We start from the raw sequence: 22273 nt of genomic DNA on the forward strand, positions 1-22273 counted from the left end.
CATTATAAGAGGAAAAATCCCTCCCTGCACTGTCCAAGTCAGGTGAGTCGTCACTCCCAAGCCACAGGGACTTAGCGATATCAAGTAAAACAAAACATTAGAACCTGAAGGACTGGGAACCACTGGTACAATAAAAAACCACCAGGTTGGAGATTCATTCTCTGACAATACTGTCAAGACCCCATAATGAACTGCCGTCTATATCTACTCTGGTGGTACAGGATGACAAGAGACAACCTCCAAAGAGGCCGGTGACTTAGCATTCTGTGCATCCAGGAGGATGAAGATCTTCATCAATCTCCCTTGTTATTGGGATCAATCCTCACCAGGGAGACTAACATCAGCAGGAATCAAAGACTCTGGACGAAATCTGTCTCCCAGCCTATCCACTAGCTACAGTTTCTCTTCAAAGAGACTGATGGAGCTGGATATGACCTTTTCATTGACAAGACAGTCCGATGTCATGTTGGAACCAGCTTCACCTCCACCTTGAGTGATCAGCCCAGAAGGGATCAAGAACCTCCTGTAACCAGGCTCGGGCACGCAAACAGGTACCGTTTCCTGAGGACCAGTGGTACCAAATGCCTTGGGGACTGCCGCAGCATACTTTTGACTCCTCATACTGGCCTTACTGAGGCCCATGGGACCCCTATGCATGGTATCTGCAATCCACGACTCCAGCAGGGAGTCAGACCACCCATCTTCTACAACCAGAAACACCCCCCCACACACTCCCGGAGACTGAGGAAGATGAGCCAAATCTGCCAGTACCCACAGGGTGAGGTGGTTGCACCATCCTCACTGCCTCCCCCAGGTGATCATAGACAATTTCAAGAGATGTTATGGAGAGTGGTAGAAGAGCTCCAAATCTCCTTCGAGAAGATTCTAGATTCTCAACATAAGCTCCTGGATATACAACAGCCTATGGAATCCAGTTGGGTTGCACTCTCAGTAAATTAAGCCATACTAGAACTGGCAAGAACTGTACAGCACACAGTGGTTCCCTGTGCCCCTACCCGCAAGAGGGCAGAAAAGTAATACTTTGCCCTGACTAAGGGAGTGGAGTTCTTGTTCACCCAGCCTGCCTTGAACTCCTTGATGGTTCAGGTGGTCATGGAAAGATCCAGACATCATTATCCAAGGGCCGCCTCTGCGAAAAAGGAGGCCAGGCAACTAGACCTTATGTAGAGGAAGGTGTTGGCATCTACCAGCCCTCAGTTTAGAATCTCAAACTATCCATCTCACCTGATATAATTTCCTCAATTACTCTGAGCTGCTGGACTTTAGGGACAAGTTACCTCAGGAGCACAAGGCTTCAATTTCAACTTCACTTCATTGACAAGAGCAAACTGGTGGCCAGACATCATTCCCTTGATGTGAGAGAAGCACTGACATTTTATCTGACGAGAACAAAACAAATCAGAAAGTCACCTAGACTGTTCATTGCCATAGCAGAATGAGCACAAGGACAAGCTGTACCCTCTCTGAGGGTCTCTAAGTGGATCTCTGGGAGTATTTTACTCTGTCAGTCGGCACAGCTTCCTCCCTTTGGAGGATATGGGCTCACTCTGCAAAGGGACAAGCAGCCTCAGTCGCATGACTTTGAAAGGTGTCCCTGCTTGGTATCTGCAGGGCAGCTTCGTGGAGTACCAGCTACGCATTCACGGAGCTGCCCTGCGAATATCAGACTGGGGCACCTTGAAGTGAAGCTACTGTCCCAAAGGACGCATCAGCAGAGGAATCTTGGCATCCTCGTACTCTTCTCTCTGATTACTGCTTGTCAGCCACTCACAATGGAATCCACATAGAGACCAGCACTCAAAGAAGAAAGGGAAGTTACTCATCTTATTATAATGAATTCTTAGAGCTGTGTGTTCCCTTTCTGTGTTCCACTGCCTGCCCACCTACCCCTCTGCTTTGGATCATGAGAAGGTTCATGGTAGAGAAGAAAGTGGAGAGGTGGTCGGTCCTGCCCATCCCTTATGTCTTCGGTGTGAGCACAAGGAGAGCAGGGGCGAAGGTGTGGACCAATGAGCACTGCTTGCAAGAACTTTTCGGTCTCAGGCACATGGAGTGTATGCGTACCCACGGTGGAATGCAGGTAAGGGATCACATAGCTCGAAAAACTCCAGTTACAGTAAAGTGCGTAACTTCCCTTTGCTGCAGTTATGTGGTCTGTGTGCTGCCTCCTCCCCACCTGCCCTCTAACATCCAACTGCCAGACCACTGCCCCGCGCCGCCGTCCCGTCCCGTCCTCCCCTCACCCCCCCCCCAGCTTCCCAAGGGAAAAAAAAGCAACTTCACCACCACCAATGTTGGCTTCTGGATTTGCAGTCAGCAGCCATCTCCTATAACCATCAGGCTGTCAGCTTTGCGGCTCCCCTCCACCTCCCACCTCCCCCATCACTCACCAGAGGAAAAAAGAGAGCTGGAGCCAGAGCTTGAAATATATCATGCAATAGTGTATCATGAATTTGTTGTGAATCACAGTGGAGAAGCAGGTTTATTTATTTCAGAGACTTTAAATCAATACAAAGTAGGTCTCTTAGTTCTGAAGCTGGGATGGAGTGTGAAAAAATGAGCCCATTGTACTCTTAAAACTTTGGGGAAAGGAGATGACAGCTATATAATTCCATTTACCAGGCACTAGGGGCTTTAATGTGAAGGTGACAGGGAGCTCTTTGTGCATTTAGAGCACCATATCTTCTAAATAAAAGATCTGTAGACTTGATAGTGGAGTATAGCTCTGACTTTAATAATCTCCAAACATTAGACTGAGCCAATATGTTCCCAAGTCAGAAAGGTCCCCCACCGAACGCTCGTAAATTAAAAGTGCAGGAACTGCACACATTCATAGATTAGAAATGCAAGAACTGCAATCCATTTCCAAGAGGAAGCCCAGATGGAGAGGAGGGGGGTTTTCATGCCGCCCTATGAATAGGATAAAGACTCAAGAACAGGGTGTTTTGAATCACAGCTCTCAGCTCTTCATTGTTTCAAGGAATGTGCTTCATGTTGGTGTCATAACCTAGCTCTGTTCTCTTGTACCCAGTTGCCATTTATCCCATCATCTAATAAGTTAATGTGCAGAGCAAAAGTGCTGAATGATAGAAATGAAAGCTGTACGATCTGCTGAGGCTCAACCACAAATAATAGTACTTTAGCTTTAAGTCCATGCCATGTGATTTTTTTTTTAATGAGATCCTTATTTTGATAATTTTCTCTTGTGTTTATTAAAGCTACTAGCTAGTGTGTATGTGCGTTTGTGTCTTTTTCCAGTTCGAATTTCTGACACACGACATATAAGCTTTGGGATATAAATGACCATTATTAATATTATTTGTATAAAAACGTGTTCAATTCTTATATAAGTCAAGACACACATAATACAGTGTGAACATACTAGCATGTTCAAGCGCATTAAATAAGGTTGCCATAACAGGCTTAGAATGGAAACTGTGTTTTCAGTTCCTCAGATTTCGTCTTTGACACACACAGGCCACCTAAGTTTGCAACAGAACCAGTTCTGTAATTAACTGCCTCGTTGAGCAACAGCTCAGTTGGGGGAAATGTGTCTAAGGAAGGCCACTGGCTGCTAAAATTTAGAGTACAGGGGTGCTGACAAAATTAACATACGTGTCTTAGAGAGCATGACATTTGTACAAATGTTCAAGGGGAATTTTCAAAGAAGCACAGGGCAGTTGGGCTCGCAACTCCTCTTAGTGCTTTTGCAATCCCCTCCAAAGTCGGCAAAGGTACTAATTTCATTGTGATAATGGTCCATTAAATAAGTAGAAAAGAGTGAAATAGATATTACAACATGCTACATATGTATCTAAGGTTGTAATATAAAATACTACATTATCTGAGAAATAGTATTTGTTCATGTAATTAAAGGCTATATTGTAATGCATGCATGCAACATTAGATTTGGCATTTCCTTTTAAGTACTTAATTGTGTGACTGTAATGTTTTGTTAACGTAAGGTTTTTTATTTGGAGCCTCGTCGATATACTACTTTTTAGCCGTATCAAGGTCTGTCTTACATTAGTGCAAGTATGCGGATCTGGATGGCTTAAAGAGTTAGTAATGGGAAGTGGAGTCTTTTACCTCTAGATTGCCAATCAGAATTTGGCCCAGCTCTATAGTGACCAGAAGTTATTACCATCTCAAGGCTGTTTGGGAGCCTGTGTGAATGAGTTGGTGGTCTCAGTCCAGTTTCTAGATTATATTTAATGAGAAATATATTATGGTGTTACTTGGACCCTCCTAGTCCAAGGGAGCAGCTATCTGCTGCTGACTCAGAAATGCCAGATCTGAGCTGCTGTATCGGAAAGTTGACATTATATATCAAACACAAAGGCATTGAAATAGAAAGCGGGATCAAGTGCAGCCTGGCCCTTGGCTAGAAACATCAGAGGGGAAGATGCTTCTATTACTGGCAGCTATGGGCCATCTTTCCATTAGGTCACTCACTCCCAATAGCTTCTTTTCCCCTTATTGTTAAATGTGTGTGTTGGAGGGGTATGGAGGAGCGGGACACAGTCTTTCTTTTTAATCGTATAATCCAGTACATTTTTAGTTTTCTTTTTAAGCAGACAGTCTGGTTTCAGAAGTTCAGCGTGTAGTGCTTCATTGTTAATGACCATTCTGCTCTCTTTCTCTGCACTATCAAATTAAGAACAAAAAGAGATGTTAGAAGTACCAGTATGCAATTGTATCTGTATATATACATATACTTTTACAATCAGATCCACCCGCCTTCACCACTCCTCCTTACTTCTCCATGCTTTCCCTGCGTCCAACGGCTGCTGGGCTTGGGAGCTAGGTTTCCAGCTGGTCCCTTGAGCGCTTGGAAACCTCTCCTGCTAGGAAGTAACCTCTGTACATACTTATCCCCTTCCTTGAAGATGGTCAAATCCATAAAACTGCTGCTCACCATAAGGTGGATGATGCTGTCTGGTGCTGCCTTGACTCTAAATCTCTTGAGTAAGACGCTCAACACCACTTCCCTCCTAGTGTATATTAAAGCCACCTGCCTGGCTTGTCACAGAACCTCCATTGTTTGTGTTTGCTTTTTTTTTGAATGTGTGTGTTCTGGTTTTGGGTGTTTGGACACACAGCTTGCTCCTAAGCAGCCTTTTGCACACGGGGCTTGTGTAGCATGAGTGTCTAAATTGTCTATCAGGTTTCGCGCACTTGTGTCTTTGCTGCCCGTGTGTTTCTATTGAAGAACACCCTAAACCCTTAACTGCACAGGCATTGGTATCGTACCTCTCCAACCATTTCATTCTTCTTCACCCTTGGACATTTTCTTGCAGAAACATTTATACAGTAATATACACTGCACCATTTAAAATTGTTAATTGGAGATTGAATTACTTGTCAGCCTTTAAAAATGTAGTCCTCGCAGGTCAGAGATGAGGTGGTTAGCAGGGCTAAATGGATGAGCTATTGCATTCATTTTTTCTCAAGCCAAATGATCATTGTCTATAAGCTGGCTAGCCCCTCAGTGCCTTTTAACCTCTGGCACCTTAGCTGAAGTCTGAAGCCATATATGTGAGATGAGTTGGCAGATTCTCTGCTCATTTGCAAGTAGATAGGAGAACACACACACAAAAGACGTGAGGAAGGTGGAATCCAGTGAAATGATGCCTAACTGCCAGGTTGCATGCTGAGAGACTGATTCTTAAACCCCTTGAGTATATGCTTCCTGGAATCCTGGAAGTGGTAGGGTAGTTTATGTAGTTTGCTTTGTACCTGAATGGTGATTAAATCAAGATTGAATTTTCTTTAAAAGATTGCATATACTCAGATTGATCATCCCTCCCACAACACTCAGTCCATAGATTCATGCATGCACATGTGTGTACATACATGTAATATGATACACAAAAAGGTGAGCTAACATTCAGCAATATTATTTTATATGCATCTTGGAACCATGACAAATACATTAATAAGTAAATACTGCCCTCACTCAGCATTGCAGTGATTTCATTTGCACAGAGCCTCACTATGTTCTGCCACTTCACTCAAACGTCTGGAGCACTCAGGAAAAGGAACTGCAAATTTATCTTGGTCTCCAAAAAGGGATTTAAGGACAAGAGCGGGCAGTATATTAGTCTGGTTTCATTGCCTGTCAGCAGCAGTAAACCTGAGCTGTCTACAGTGTCTCTAGATAAGCTGGGGCCCATTTTGCATGTTTGTACATTTGCATTCATTTGAAGATAGCGAGTTTAAATTCTTTTTATTTTCCTCTGTGGAAGGTGTTAGCTGGCCTTGGGTCTCACATCTGGAGGTCAGTCTTTTCCTGTCCCTGAACCTAAATTTTCACTCTTGGCTTCTCAACTTGAGGTGACAAAGTGCTGGTCATAGCACAAGATTTTCTTGGGGGAAAGATAAAGGAAAGTAGGAGCCAGGAACTCCTGAGTTTTACACCGACTGCTAAGATCTTGGGCAAGTCACTTAACCCTTCTGCCTTGGTTTCCCTGGGTATAAAATTTGGGTAGCATCTTTTTCATGTGGTTTGATGAGGATTAATTACTGTTTGTAAAGATTTCGGATGTCTGCGCCTCGATACGCCAGAGGAAGGTGAACTTGCACCATGCGAACGGTGCAGTGCTGTGGACAGGCGACGAGCTTAGAGGCTTCCATCCCCCGGCTGTGATCAGCTGAGCTGATGTATTGAAGAATGAGATCTGAGCACCACAGCTTAGTTTTATGACCAACAAAAACTTTTGTAGTTGTGCATGCTATCTAGTCCCCTCTAAATCCCAGCAACAGGGCCAAATCCTGAGAGGTGCTGAGCCCTGGCAGCGCCTATGGACGTTAACAGGAGCTGCAGTGTTGCTGAGGTTATCTGTTCCTTTGAGATTGATCGTCCCTCACACACACACAAAACCTCAGGATAATAGAATAATTTCAATGTCTTTTTACTGTACAGAGAACTTGAAAGTAATTAAGCCCCTGACTAATTCTTTTGAATTCTTTCTGAACGAGATGGGTTACGTTCCCTACGGGAAGGTTTGGAACATCAAGTGTTTTTCATTCAAGAAGAGGAAACCAGATCTGAGCCTAAGTTCCTCAGTGACAGTGCTCCACTTATGACTTAAATCTGCTGCTATCTCTGGGTTCTTCTGCATCCTCAGCCCCTTTTTCCCTCAAACTAGCGGCTGTGGTTGGTGGGGGTGGGGGATTGGTTTGTATATGTTTGAATTTGTTTAAGATCTAAATGAAACAGGTATGTAATGCCCTCTGCCTGTTAGAAAGACTCAAGCCATAAAAATAACAAACGGCCTGTATTTGCTAGAATGTCAAAGTTATGAGTTTATTTTGTAATGATGTGCTCCTGCCTTCATGAGGTAAACTGGCTGTGGCAGAGGTGTTATTAGTAATATGGACTCAGTGGAGCAGAAAGCCGAGTGACCGAGAGATCAGTGTATCAGTCAGTGAGAGGGCAAATGGAAAGAGACAGCAGGAGAATGAGAAAAGAGCTGCAGTGCCTGGGCTGAGATTAGAGATGGAGCCTTGTAAGAGAATTGGAAGTCCAGCAGTCACAGTCTTATTCTTCCTGCCCCCTCCAAGGAGCCGCCTGGTCTTGCTCTCTGCTCACCTGCTGAACTGGTTTTTGTGCAGGGCTGTAGGTTCCCCCCACCCCTCCCTTAAAGGCCTAAATGTGTCAGTCCCGCTACCATTTTGTGCAAGGGCCGCTTTGGGCTAGTGAAATGAGCATAGAGCCAGGACTCTGGAGACCTGGGTTCTAGTCCCAGCTCTGCCACCCTTCTGGCTGGGTGACTGAGGGCAAGTCATTTAACTTCCTGTGCCTCAGTTTACCCATCTGTAAAAGGTAACAGGAGAGTGAATGTTTGTATAGCACTCGGAGGGCTAGAGAAGGTCCAGGCATTTATTTATTATTGCTGTTCAAAGAGCAGCCCCAATGGTGACTGTTGTACTGGTAGGACTTGCTTGAAGGGTGGACTAGAATTCGCACACGTATGTGGACCAAGCTGAACAGAGCTCTTCGCTACCCTTTCACATTGTCTAACCCGTCTCCTCTTTTGAAAGGTGCTGGGACGGGAGGTATACACCTCAAACAATCAGCTGGGCGGGATCCAGATCATGCACAACAATGGCGTGACACACAGCACGGTGTGTGATGATTTTGAAGGAGTCTACACCATTTTGCAGTGGCTGTCCTATATGCCCAAGGTAAGTCCCGTTGGTGCAGCAACGCCTGTACTGGGTAATGGCATTCACAGAACTTGGTTCTTGGGGCACTGCAAAGGGACAATGGAGAACTGCCAATTCCCTGTGCAAATCACTCTGCTGGCAAACTGTCCATAGTGATCTGTACAGCAGAGTTTTTACATATACAGTTGATTATCTTTTACAGAAATGATTCTAAAAAGGTTCCCCTCACTAGCAATTAGTTGTAGTAGTTAATGTGTGTGTGAGTTGTTCTGCAGCCAGAGCAATGCGCAGGTCACATTTCTTCAGGAAAGTGTGTGTGGAATGAGTCGGGTGGCTTTGGTCACCTTTTTAAAATTAAATCACAAGCCCAGCAGATGCTGACAGCACCTGAAGCTCAAGAGCAAACAAAGTGCAAAATATGCCAAATGAGGTCTCATGCAGGTGTCAAAATGAACATACCATCTTCTTCAGGCCTTTGCAAAGACATTGGGATGCTGCAGTCATTGGGATTGCCTGGAAAGGGGGCAGTACGGGTGTAGGTGCGTCAGGAACTGGGATGACTTTAGCCAGTTCATTTGCATTTCTAATGTTTGGTGCAGAGCCATGAATACTGTAGGACATTTTATCCCATTTTGTTGTTTGTTTTAGAGTGTATCCAGCCCTGTGCCTACCCTCCCCATCAAGGATCCTATAGACAGAGTCATTGAGTTTGTTCCCACCAAGACTCCCTACGATCCCCGCTGGATGTTGGCTGGGCGTCCTAATCCAAGTATGTACATCTTTGTCACACTGCTTGTGTGATAGGTCAGTTTGCTGGTTTCAAGGTCTCTATTGGCATTAAAATGACATCCAAATTTCCAAAATACGTACTTCATTAATGTAATTTTGGCATTTACTAGTGCTAAGTATTGCTACTGATAGGACACTAATGATGCTGTATTGAATGGCCTCTGCCTACTAGCTTCAGAGTGGTGTGGTTGTGATTAGATAGATGGGGATACTGTACTAGCAACTGACTCAGTTTTAAGTGGACTTAAGCCAGTTCAAGGAAGCCATGTACGACCATGTCTGTGATGACTCACTTTTATGTCCTGGAAACCCTTACTCACTTGGATAATTCTTACTCATGAAAGTAACTCCACAGACTCAGTGGGACTACGTATGAGAATAAGGACTAATTGCATAAAGGTTTGTAGATTCAGGCTCTTGGCGTGTCAAATGTATATAGGAGAAATACAGGCAAGAAGATGATTAAAAAAACAGTAAGTTGAATTTTGGCAAACCCTCACATTACCAAATAAAACTATTTTAATAGGTGGCCTAGTGAAACCAAACTAAGCATACAATTTTCAGAAGCACCTACTTGATTTACAGCTTGTCTGTACAAACGTTTAGTTAGTGGCATGCTGGGGTGTGACTCTGCCAGCTGACCCTGCTGACACCCATTAACTGTTTGTTAACTCACTTTGATTAGCCCAATTTCAAAGAGGACTAGATCAAAGCGAATTCTTCCATCCACCTAGCTGCATCTACTAGGGCTGGGAGGATGTGGGCGGAGGTTAGGGTGACCTAATTACATCATCCTGAGTGTGAAATTTTTCACAGCCAGGAGCCTAGGTTGACCTAAATTTAGGTGTTGACCCATTTTTGAGAATGGGATTTAAGGCCAGATCAACTCTAAAAAGTTAAATTGATCTAGCTACTTCACTCAAGAGTGTGAAATATCCATGCCCCTGAGTGATATAGGTAAGCTGACCACAGTGTAGACAGCGCTAGATTGATGGAAGAATTCTTCCATCGACCTAGCTTCCACCTCTTGGAGAGGTGGATTCTCCTCTGGCACAGGAGTATCTGCACTGAAGCACCACTGCAGCGCAGCTGTGTCACGGTAGCATTTAAAGTATAGACAAGGCCAAGGTCTCGTTGACTTTCAATGAGACATAGGTTTCTAAATGCCTAAGTCACTTCTCAATGGGATGTGGATGCCTAAGTCATGTTGGTGTTTTTGAAAATTTTACCCTAAATCTGCATCTACAAAGTCTTATAAATCAAGACAAAGGGCAGTTCTGAAGGTATCTTCAATTTTGTGGTGGTTCTGCTTGTGTTTGTGAAGTTCCCTAATGATAATGCACAATTCTTAACTTTTTCCCAAAAGTAGAATATTTTATTTTAAATTCTGCACTGAATACATTTGAGAGCAGTTGGGGTTTGACTGGAAATCAGAGAGTAGACGTTCCAGATGACATTTTCTTGGAGACATTGCCCTGATGTCCTGGTTGATTTTATTTCCTTTATGATTAACAAGAAAGTGCCTTGTGAGATAAAAGGCCCAGCTTTTATCTCACATGCATTGTGAGACCTCATGGAAAAGCTTGCTACCACATCTGCAAGTGAACAGAGCCATGGATATTTTTTTCACAATACACATTATCCATTTGAGATTTGAAACTGGCCCTGGACTTGAAATACACTCCTCTGCTTCTGTAACTAACCAGGAAGCCATGTGAATGTTGCTATTTGAAAGGAGAGAGAGCGTGTTGGACTTGGGAGGGGAATCATAGTGTTTGAAGCCAAATATATCATATAGTTTTCAGAGTTTATAAAGTAACCAGTTTTAAGTGACATAAAAACCAAAATTTATACATAATAGTATGTAAGTTCTGAGTGCTTAAGAGAGCATGTTTACAATTCTGGGCTGCTTTTTATAGTTAGGGAATTGTCCCGTTTCTGGATTTTAAAACACCAAAAATAAAAGCCTTTGTCATAAAGGAATCCATCTCTAACTAGCTTGGCAGACCTCACAGAATAATTGGATTGGAACTCTCGCACAAGATTGAACCCCTACTGCTCCCGTTTGGAGGCGTGCAAGAGATGTGCGTCCAAGCTACCGACTAGGTGACCATTATCCCTGCTGTTGTTAATGAGTTTCGAAGGATAAAATGAGATTTGTGATAAACTAAGTTTTCCGGTTTTGGATAATATTTTTTCATCATCTCTCCAGTAATTCATCCAGCTGTCTGAGTGCAGCTAACACCGGCTTCCAAATCAAGTGACTTCAGATTTTAATTTAGTGGAAGCGTTAAGGAAAGCAGATGATTCTCCGTGATAAGTTAAAGCAGATATCTCCTAGGTGAAAAGTTAAAGCCATTTATTAGAGGAGATAGTGCTGTGATATTCTTCAAACTGACGCTAGACACGAGGCCAGCATCTAAACGATCGGCTTTGGGCTCACGATAAAGAGATAATTTTGAAATGGATGGTCACATTTTACAGTGGGGCCACGGAGGCAAGGAATGTAGAACACAGTAATTACAAGTTTGGTCTTGATAAAACACTCTCCATCCTGTTTAAGTCAGCAGAGGTTAGCTCGCTTGGATCTCCACTTTTAATTGGTTTTAGACTTGGGTTTGCGGAGGCTGAAGTGCTTGCTCAAATTAAAGCATTGCTCAGAAGCTGTTTGCCAAGGGGTAAAGCTGGGAGGTTGTTTTTGTACAAGCTTCTGAGGGCTCAGTGAAAAGTGGCTACCCGCAGAGTAATTTGTATTGCCTGCGTGGGTAGCGTATCCTGAGTGCCATGATTTGGTGCTCATGGCTTATACAGTCTGGAGGACTGCAGAAAACAGACCAGTGACCTCTCTGCATTTCCTGCCTTTTGTGGATGTGGGACAGTGGCCAGTAACAGACAAAAGTCAAATCCCTCCATAATGGCCTTCCTGCTCATTAGAGATGGGACCCAAACTGAAATCCTGGATTTAACAACCCTGGACTTTACCCGTTCATTTCAAAATCCTAACCTGAATCCAGAGCTGAATTTTGCAGTTGACCTTTTCCTCTTGTAATGGACAGAACAAAAACCCAGGGTCTGAGTATATCCAGTTTTAGAAATCTGTGTTTGGAATGTAGATCTGGGTCCAAACTTTGCATCTAGGGTCCATTCTCTAATAATGGGGCATTGGAGCCCCTTGCAGGCAGTCCTCTTGCACCCTGAACATGACCCTTGATTATCTTTATTTTTGCACAGACAAGTAGTCATAAAATGATGCAGCCTCTCTCTTTATTGTTCCCTGTAGTGTTTGGCTTGATGAATATCTGTAGAAATGTAAAAGAGATAGGGAGGAAGGGTTGTCTTTTGGTGAATGCTCAGGACTTGGAAACAGGAGAGCTGGGTTTTATTCCCAAATCTGCCATAGAATCACGGGGCAAGTTACTTAACCTTCGGTGCTTCAGTCTCCCCATGTGTAGAATGGGGGTAATGATACTGCGCTCTTCCTCACAGGTGTGTAATATTGAGCCTTTATTTGCTAATAGTAAGGGAAGTGCAGAGACTACACTGGTGAGAACCAAGGAACTGTCTGTAAATGAAATACATAAAAATGCACTTGAATCCCCTGTGACTGCAGGAGTTTTTAAAGGTTCTGCTCTCTGCTACACTATTATCATCTGCTTTGAATGCATATGCAATAGCAGTCAGCAAGTACGCTGCTTCACACAGGGATATGGTCAATCTGTTGCAGTCACTGATGTAGGAGGGCATTAAATCAGACAGTGGATTCCTTTTATAAAGCACTGGATAATTTTATAACCAGTTGTGCACAGTTAGCACAGGCAAGATAATCATGCTTCAGGGCATGAGCTTGATTGCCTGCAGAGGTCAGGAAGGAATCGTTTCTCCTTAGCATTGCACAATCATCTACGCGCACTGTTACAAAAAGGTTTGTTTCTTTGGAGCATCAGCAATTGGCCATTACTGTTTTCAGGGAAAGGACTTGAATAGACTGTCAAATCTAGTATGCCAACTATTATGGTTCTTCATAGCATCTGAAAGAGTGTGGGATGAACATGCGTGTTATCTAGGATATCTTTAGTAGAGCAAGGATTCGTTTATGTGCTATACATATGGACTATATGTAGTGATTCAATCCTATTATTTTTCCGACAGAATGTATGACATACGCACAAATGCAATGTCTAGTGTTCAAATATCATTAGCACGTTTATTCTTAATGTGTGTCTGTCTGTCTCTACAGCATTCTTTAAAAAATTGTTTGGCAGAATCAAGAGAAAATTGTAAGCTGGGTTTTTAAAATAGAAATAGACATTTTGAAACACAACATCTTTAATGACTTGGCTGCCTTTTGACAAACGTTTGCAGTGTCTTGAAAAAAACAGAGTTATTTATTTAAAGGCATGCAAAGTCCCTCTGCTATCCAAACCCCATCGTTTAACAATAAATGATGCCTTTGCTGATAAATGACTCTCTTTATGCAAACTAGCAAATAAAATAGGACATGATGGCTGAAGGCAGACAAATGTTCAGCAGTCTACTGCTCCCTTAGATTATAATCTGTTTGATTTAAAAAAAAAAAATACAAACAAACAAACAAAAAAAACTGTAACCCAGCCCCAAATTGTTAAATTGGAATCTTGCTACAAATGTAACTGCTTTTATGTTCTTTCTATTTTTCCCCTTTTTGATGTTTTCTTCTTTCTTTTTGTAGCTCAGAAGGGCCAGTGGTTAAGTGGTTTCTTTGACAATGGATCATTCCTAGAGATCATGCAGCCGTGGGCACAAACAGTTGTGGTTGGTCGAGCTAGGTAAGTACCCATAGGCTTTTTACACCTTTGTAGAAATCTAGCTTTTACTGTTGCTTTGTGTTTCTGCTGACACTCTCTGACGAAGCTGGTGAGTGGATGGATGTGGATAACAAATTTATCATCTCAGCAGAACACTTCTCTGATATGTGAATTGAGCATGTACTGATAATTCCTTCTGTCTATCCCAGGGTGCTTGATAACTTTAGCCTACTATAATGCTGGACGGAAAGAGTATATACAAGGGTGGGCAACAGGGTGATTCCTAGGGACACGCCTTTCAACTGTACATGATAATACTGAGGGGTCCCATTGTGGCTCTCACATAATTTAGTGTAGTTGGTGGACTATATTGTTTCACAATCACATTTGACTTGTAAAAAAAAGTCCAGCTAAAACTGGAGTAGACTGGAAGAAACTGCAGGTTCATTGGATACCTACATTTTTTTTTCCAAGTGGGAAATTGACGTTTCTATTAAATTTTATTACCCACTCTAAAAAGAGAGTAACTCAGCAGTCACCCAGCATAGAATATCCTGCAGCTTTTTCCAAACTAGCACCTGCCAAGACTGATCTTAGTCTAGCTCTACATTGCAGAGACAAGCAGCCCTAGGGACTTGCATCTGGTGCTCACCTTCCTCTCTGGGACAATCACTTTCCCTTATCTTTCTGGCAAGTGGCACCTGTTCAAGATTCTAAAACATACAGTGTTAGCTTGAGATTTAGATCCCAGTCCTGAAAATAATTCCAGCCTTTGTCGCTCATTCAGTATATGCTCTTTCAGGTCCATGCACTTCCATGCTGCCAAGAAGGAAAAGCCATCAGATGGCAAATCTTGCAGAAAGGTCTTCCATCTAGGCTCAGAATTCAAGTCACTTGTTGTCATTAAAATCATCAGTGGCATTGTGGGTTTCATTGTCTGTTTCCCTTCTGAACAAAGCTGTTCTAGAAGGATGGAGTATTATCCAGTGCTAAGAGCAGTGACTAGGAATCAATACTCATAAACTCCCTTCCCAGCTCCGAGCAAGAAATATTTTCTAGTAGTTAGATCAGAGGAGTAGGAAACAGGACTCCTGCTGGCTCAGCCACTGATGTGCTGTTTGACCTTGAGGAAATTTTATAACCTTTCCATGCCTCAGTTTTTCCATCTATAAATTGTGTATAAAACCTACCTCACTGGTGCAAAGTATTATAATCATCTAAAGGCTGTAAGTTTAGCCAACATCCCAGACAAAATCAATTATTTAGCAAAGCGAGATGGGCTTTGTTCAGGACTATACTTGGCTTGACTTTTCGTTTCTTTTCATCTGACAAATTTTGGGCTGCTTTGGACTCAGTCACACACACACACATATATATATAATACAAATGGAACTGACTTCTTTCAAAAGCAGTGACATTTTGAAAAAATAAATATGAATGTATTCTTCTGGGATTGTTACTGTAAGTGCTGCCAAAACTCATCTTTTGTATGTATGTTTGGAATATGTGTGCTCTTGGCTGTAAATTGTCTTTTATTATTCCAGGGCAACTTGTCCAGGGACACACTATAAAACAAGATGTAGCATCTTCATGTGCTAGCCTGATGAAATTTATATGAAGTATAATGGAAAACAGAAGTTGTTTTGAGCTGTTTTCAAGTTCAATAAATAACTGTAATACTTGGATAAAGATGTTCTTTATTAGCTCACCTGGGCCCTAATATAGAAGTTATAAGTTACCGATTTAAGACGGCTTCTGCAATTACGAGTTTTCAGCTGGACTCTTAATCATTGTGAATAGGAATATTTTCAAACCCCCTAGCGCACATCAGCCTTGTCACTTTTGGTGCCTAGGGTTCTTGTCATCCAACTTGAGATGGCTGAGTAGAGAGGGATAGTCTCTGCTGGGACTCTTTCGTGCAACCTCAGGAAGCCATTGCAATCAGCTGTTGCCAAAAGCAGATGCCTTTTGTTTTAGAAAGTTATTAGGCTGAATGGAGAGCGAGGCTGAATTTCCCTGACACACACATTACCCTGCTTCTTTGTGCCCGTATGCCATTCCCTATTATTTCTGCCTCTTCCCCCCAGCAATGATCCAGCAGCTGTGAGAGTTAATAGATAAAACACTGACCTTCCTTCTGCCCATCACCATTCCTCACTTTTGGGGGAATCCCTGTAAAGTGTGCAAGGCAATGGGGATGGCTGGGTAATGCAGTCTTCTGTGAAACGTGGCATATGGGGTTTTTGATCAACTGGTAGTGGGAGGAAGGATCATTGTGATTGTAAATGCGGGGCTGAGAAGGCTTGTGTCTTCAAGCTTATATTTTTTGTTGACGACAGCTGTCATGAACATCTGTTTGGTGGCATGCTAGGAAAGGTGCTAGCAGAGATGCAGCCCTGTGCAACTGCATAACTGTCTCATACCAAGTGAAAAATGCTAGACTTTAGTTTGTTCTATTCTAGTTTGTTGTGGGGTGTTCGTTTTATAAAGAGGTCTTATTCTGAGAGCTATACATCCAGCTCTGAAATGATCCAGGCACATGCCTGAACTCTTCAGAAAGACTGGAGTGCCTCACCCTCCCTTTATTTGCATTGTTTCTCTCTTGTTCTTATTTTCAAGCATTCTGATGAAGGATTAGAAAAAATAACTAGTTGTACAATGGTAAAACGTGGGTTTTGATTTCTGTCATCTGTTTTCAGATTGGGAGGAATACCTGTAGGAGTAGTTGCCGTAGAAACTAGAACAGTGGAGCTCAGTATCCCTGCGGACCCTGCCAACCTGGACTCCGAGGCCAAGGTAGGGTTTTGCTGTTGAAAACATGCTGGGATTTGGTTAAAGTCATTCTCTGCAGATGCCTCTTTGATAAGTTGGTTTGTGTTTATTGGTAGACTAGCCCATACAGTCGAGGTGTCAGACAAGAAACTGATCAGCCTGTGGCTGTATGCTCATATGTTGCTCTCAGAGCTGGTGAATGGGCTGTCTTGCTGGCTGACTCTGTTCGTACAAAGAGAGAGCCTTGGATATACAGAATATATGGGCAGGAGATGACTTATCTCTGTTGATGCTAGCCCTGCCCTCTTTTGAAAGAAGGAAAAGGTCTTATGGCTAAAGCACAAGTCTTGGAATCAGGAAACCTGGGAAGTAAAAAATCATTCTTCTCTCCTGCTGCTCTGGCCACATCACCCCCAGTTCTGAAATTCTTGCTCTTTTTTGTATTATGTTCATACTCTTTTTATCTCTGCCTTCCCAGCTCTTGCCCTGCCTATGTCTCCACTCCTGCTTCTTCTTTTCTTAGTACTTTCTTTGTCTTCTTATTTAACTTGTTGCATTGAAGCTAGCGGCGCGCCTAATGGGTGTGGGGATCTGCTCACGTAAAGTGAGTTGCACGATCAGTGTCTTGTTTTGTAAATTCTTAGAGTCAGTGTCCTTTCGTTCCTTTGAGCGTCATTCTCCCAGTGCATCAATGACCCTGTAATATTGATAACAGGTTGTTATGCTTGTCAACTTTTTTTTCAAATTGTAGCTCTTGCTGTATCTCTTCGTTTTCTTTTTATAGCAACTGTCATATTAACAAAACATTCAAGTCTTACCATTTTTCCCCCCACAACAGATAATCCAACAGGCAGGTCAAGTGTGGTTCCCGGACTCTGCCTTTAAGACTGCTCAGGCTATCAAAGACTTTAACCGGGAGGGACTCCCTCTGATCGTCTTTGCCAACTGGAGAGGCTTTTCTGGTGGAATGAAAGGTGATTATCAAACCATTGCTATATTTTCATGTGTTGGGGATGAAAGTCAGTTTGGTTCCTGATATCAAGAGAAACAAACTATTTTTATGGGGTCACAGAAGTAAAGGTTGCGTGGTGTGCTCTGATTGTGTCACCAATGTCCCTTCAGGTTTACAGGCATTTTTTCCCCTTTCCTAGCTGACCTATGTTATAATGGAGAGCAGCTATCCCTCTTAGCAGTCCTATGTGACTAGTCCACAGCTGCCTTCTCCTAGCATAGCACACCCAGACTGGTGTAAGTAGGATGTGTCTACTTCATACTCTGTTGCTGCAGTTTGGGTCCAGTTTCTTTCATGATGTGGACAAGAGCTGATGGCAGGAAACTTGAAGGCATATGTGACTTGCCATACAGAATTGCTGTGAAGGTGGGTATCTAGTAGACATACTAACCTTTATGATGCCTGGACCTACTGATATTGTGAATACATCTGAGTTTAGAGGGCCTGCTTATGTTATGTTTGTCCCCTGTCCTGTTATGATGCTGTTCTAATTTATAGTTGGTTCCAATTCATTACCAGACAGAAATCTTGGAAATGAGGTTTCAGCTACACTATAGAACACAATTAGGGGTCTACTCCACAAAACTGACATGGTTGGAATTTTTGTTAGTTAAATATGAAACTATAAGAAAAGCTAACACCAGGGCATAATTATCCCAAATATGTGAAACTCTATAGTTTCCAAACATGGTATTTTCTGGCCCTTTAAATCTGAGAGTTAAAATCGGCTGTAGCCCATTTTAAAACTATATTCTTCAGCCTGCATCTCCCTCTCCTCTGGCCGGCAAAGCTTCTTTTGAACATTCTTTTCTCAGGAGGTATCATTTTCTTCCCGTGTTCTTTGTAAGTGGTTCTCAGGGGTGCATTGCTGTGGGTGCTAGACTGTCTGACTTGTAGGCCTTGCCTACACTGCGTTTTTTTACACCGGCATAGCTGCATTTGTGCAAACCTTAGTGTAGACAGACTGTGCCCAGGTTAACCATGACTTGCGCTGGCACGGTTTCTGTCAGCATGAAACCCCAGTGTAGATAACCTTAGTAAGGTGACAACTCCACTTCATCTAAAAATTTAGTTTTATAAAAACCAACCCCTAAGAGCTGCAGAAAAATGTTTCCCCTGTTATTCTTTTAAATTCCATTGAAAACACTAGTTTTACAGCAAGTACAAATTTCCAGAAAGTGTTCGCAAACCAAACGTTACAGCACTGAGAACTTGGAAGTACCTGAATTGATTTTCATTGTCCAAGATAAGAGATGCGCATACTGTGAGAGAGAGTCATAAATAAGTCAAGGAATACTTGTTTACAATATATGGCTTTCAGGCTGGCTGTGTCCCCAAAAACAGAATGTTGCATTTACCTCCCTGTGCGCATTTTAGATTTCTTACATAACGGTTACTTGGCTGAAATATTTGTGTGATAGTTAAAACAACAAGTCCAGTTAAATCAGTGCACAGCCCCAGTAGTAATGCTCTGCACAGCTATGCCAATAATCCAGTTCTGCTTGCTCTCCAGCCCGGGAGTGGAAAGAAATGTCTTACTTGGCAATAACTCCTTTGATTGGCAACAGAGTGGGATTGATAGGGCTTCATTTACTCTTATCTAGTCTTTTGTAGGCAGATGGATGGTAACAGGAATAACCCAGGCTTTGCAATGTGCAGCTTGTAATGCAAGTTCTGTTAAGAGTAAACAACATTGCATTATTTTTACGCATACCCTCCTAAACAGTTACAGGGATTGCCCAGATCAGCAGCACTGAAAACGGGTAATTGGATTTTAACAGTGGCTTAGTTGCTAAACAAAATTTACAGTTTCTAACCTGGATCAATTAAACCCTAATCTTGGGAAACCCCTAGTGCTCGGAAAGCTCCTCAAAGCTTTGGTATGGGACTGGTTTAGCCAAAAAAATGTATAGGCACATGCTGCCATGCGGGTAACTTTGTCATTGATAATTCTATATCGTATTATTGTTATATCAAGGGTTGTCTCCAGATTGACTCTGTAGGCAATGGTGGCAGCTCATGTGGATTGAACAGCAGAAAGCTGCTCCATTAATATTCCGTCCATTAGAATTTTGGATGAGATGTTGCTATTTTAAATTTTGTGAAGTGCCAAGAATGTGAGATTGATGCTATGAAATTGAAATAGATAAAAGGTGACAGCACTTTACAAACACATAGAAGAAAAGATATAGTGCCAGTGACAGAGTGCACGTTCCTAGTCTAGAAAGGAAGGCATGCTTTATTGGGCCTGCTAGGTTCTTTAGCAGACAGGAAAAGAACACAGTTTAATTAGCAGAGCACTCCAAGAATGAGTATATTTTCCAGAGAGGAAACCTAGTCACTGGTTACGACACAGGATGATGGAGCACAAAAGATCTGAGTTCTAGTCCCATCTCTGCCACTTTGCTATGTGACCTTGACTTCTGTGTGCCTCACCATCGAATTTACTAGAGTGCTATAAGATTTAATTCATTAACGCTTGTAAAGTGCTCTGAGATCCTCTCATGAAAGAAGCTGTAGAATTGTAGTCTTACTAAGTTGTTGCTGTTGTGTCAGTTTCCCGTGCTCTTTGAGGACTTGCCCTTTGTTAGTAATGTCCCTTGAAAACTGAATTTTGCTTTGGAATCTGGACTACAGGGCCGGGCTATGGAGCCATATAGTGAAAGTGCCAATATTTTTATTTGCACATCACTTATTACTATCGGTAAGCTTGGAGGAGGAGAGAACAGCACAGGAGGGGAGGGTGAAGAATAGAGCCATTTTGATTTACATATGGGTCAGGATGTTTTCTACATATTATCTCATGTAAAAGGACCTGGGTAGAAAGTCTCAGTCTCTCTTGTCAGTTTCAACATCCCTTGGGGAGTTGTTGCCAGTTTTGGTTTCAATGCTGGTTGGGGATTATGCAGGGAGGGAAAATAAACAATTATGCCACCCCTCAGTGCTCACAAACATACTGCCAGGAGCCGACTGCACTGTGGGTAAAATGACTCCAAAATTGTGTGTAATGAGTAGGAAAAGATTAGAGACAGCTCTTGCTATGCTGAAAATTGACATTAGTTGAGGGGGGTGGGGGGAACCTCTTTACTAGTCGGCCTAGGAGGTCTAATTTGAGCAGTAAAATAAATAAATAAAATAAATAAAGGCATATCACATCAGTATTGGTGGTTTCTCCAACGAACTCTATCTGGCCGGAAGGCGATTCAGCATAATGCAAAATTAAATTATAAAAACTGGCTTGAATATTTAGATGGAGGAGCCATTTGGAAGCAGTTTATTTAGACGAACCGGCAATGACCCACAACAGTGAGACATCAAGCGTGAAATTTACTAGAAATTAGCACCAGGGTCTCAGACTCAGCATGAATAGTTTGATAGGATGCAAATCCCAGTGATATTAAACTGCATCACTGCTGGTGCTACAGGGTCACTCTCGGTTGGTTTTTCATGTTACACTTATTATTTTTTCCTGGGACCAGATATAAATAACAATTAAAAAAAAATCTTATTGAAAACTTCAACCAGAATGAAAAAGCCATTTTAAATCTCTGATCACCTGGATGTTGAAATACAGCACTGCCTATATGTAATGGGTTTGAGGTCCATTATGTGTATGCAGCCAGTGTACGCTTGGTGTTTATCTGAGGTCCTGTCTGGTAATCCAGCCAAGAAGATGAGATCTGTTCCAGCTTCGAGGGTGTAGGACATATTGCCCGTTATTATGGAAACGCAAAAAGCTGTCTGCAGCCTTTATGGCGTGCTTGATGCATCTGGCTGCCAATATTTACACATACGGGTAATGATAACAACTTCCAGTAGGTTTCATGTCTGCATACAGTTGGTGCAGACACACACTGCAAGTGAACACGTAGATATAGAATGTGAAAGTGCATGTTACATGGACTGAATATTATGTCGCATAGCAAACAGCACGGCTCTTCTGAAAGGTCTGTGAGCATTTCCAATCGACACTCTGTTTTTCAAGTGGTTTGTGATTCAATGGTTTGAATTAATATTGGACTGAAATTTGGCCAAGAAGTCCCATCCATTTTAATTTTTTTTCCAGTTTGCTGGGGTGTTTGTTTTATGTTCAGATGTACAAAAAGGCCGTTTAAAAAGACAAACTGAGGAACTGCAGGTTTAATTGGTCTTTGCTCATATATTCAGCATAAATATCTGTATTTTTAACACAGTTGCGCGACCATTTTGTTATTTAAAGGTTGTCTCTTGCTCTTTGCCACAGTAACTTGTTAAACCATATTCAGTATGTTAGTTACAGTGATAACTGGTTTTAAAGTCTACACTGCCAAAGCACTTGGGCTGCCCAAACAATGAAAACACAGAACTGTGGGCACTATTAAAAACTGGCATCACTTACCATCTGCAGTAGTTAAATTGGATGCAGTATTTCCCAGAAGACTGCAAATACCACAGTAAATGTATTTATCACAGTGAGGTAAATGTTTTGTACTTTCATCCTCAACTACAATATTAATATAAAACGGAGGATGTGTTTTCTAGTGGTTAGACCAGGGGCTAGGAATCAGGACTCCTGGGTTCTCTTTGCTGCATTTTGTATGACCTTCAGCAATTCTATTATCATCTCACTTTCACCATCAGTAAAATAGGTATTATAACAGCAACATCTTTGTGAAGTAGGTATTAAGCCTTACCTAAGTATGTTTGCAAAAGGCATTAGGATGAAAGATGCTATAGAAGTGCA

General features: G+C 42.3%; 1 protein-coding gene across 2 annotated transcripts in view; it reads left to right on the forward strand.

The window, feature by feature from the left end:
- The window catches only part of ACACA (acetyl-CoA carboxylase alpha), a 178058-nt gene that overhangs the window by 117098 nt on the left and 38687 nt on the right, over positions 1–22273 (forward strand). For both annotated transcript variants that reach the window (XM_067538102.1, XM_067538101.1), the window contains 5 exons: positions 8068–8211; positions 8842–8962; positions 13691–13787; positions 16466–16562; positions 17377–17512. In XM_067538102.1, the coding sequence (XP_067394203.1) occupies positions 8068–8211; positions 8842–8962; positions 13691–13787; positions 16466–16562; positions 17377–17512 (595 nt within the window). The remainder of the gene's footprint in view (positions 1–8067; positions 8212–8841; positions 8963–13690; positions 13788–16465; positions 16563–17376; positions 17513–22273) is intronic.

Source organism: Emydura macquarii, unplaced genomic scaffold (genome assembly GCF_026122565.2).
Source record: "Emydura macquarii macquarii isolate MOO-44397 ecotype Brisbane River unplaced genomic scaffold, CSIRO-AGI_Emac_v2 contig_450, whole genome shotgun sequence".
In the NCBI taxonomy this organism is placed as follows: Eukaryota; Metazoa; Chordata; order Testudines; family Chelidae; genus Emydura; species Emydura macquarii.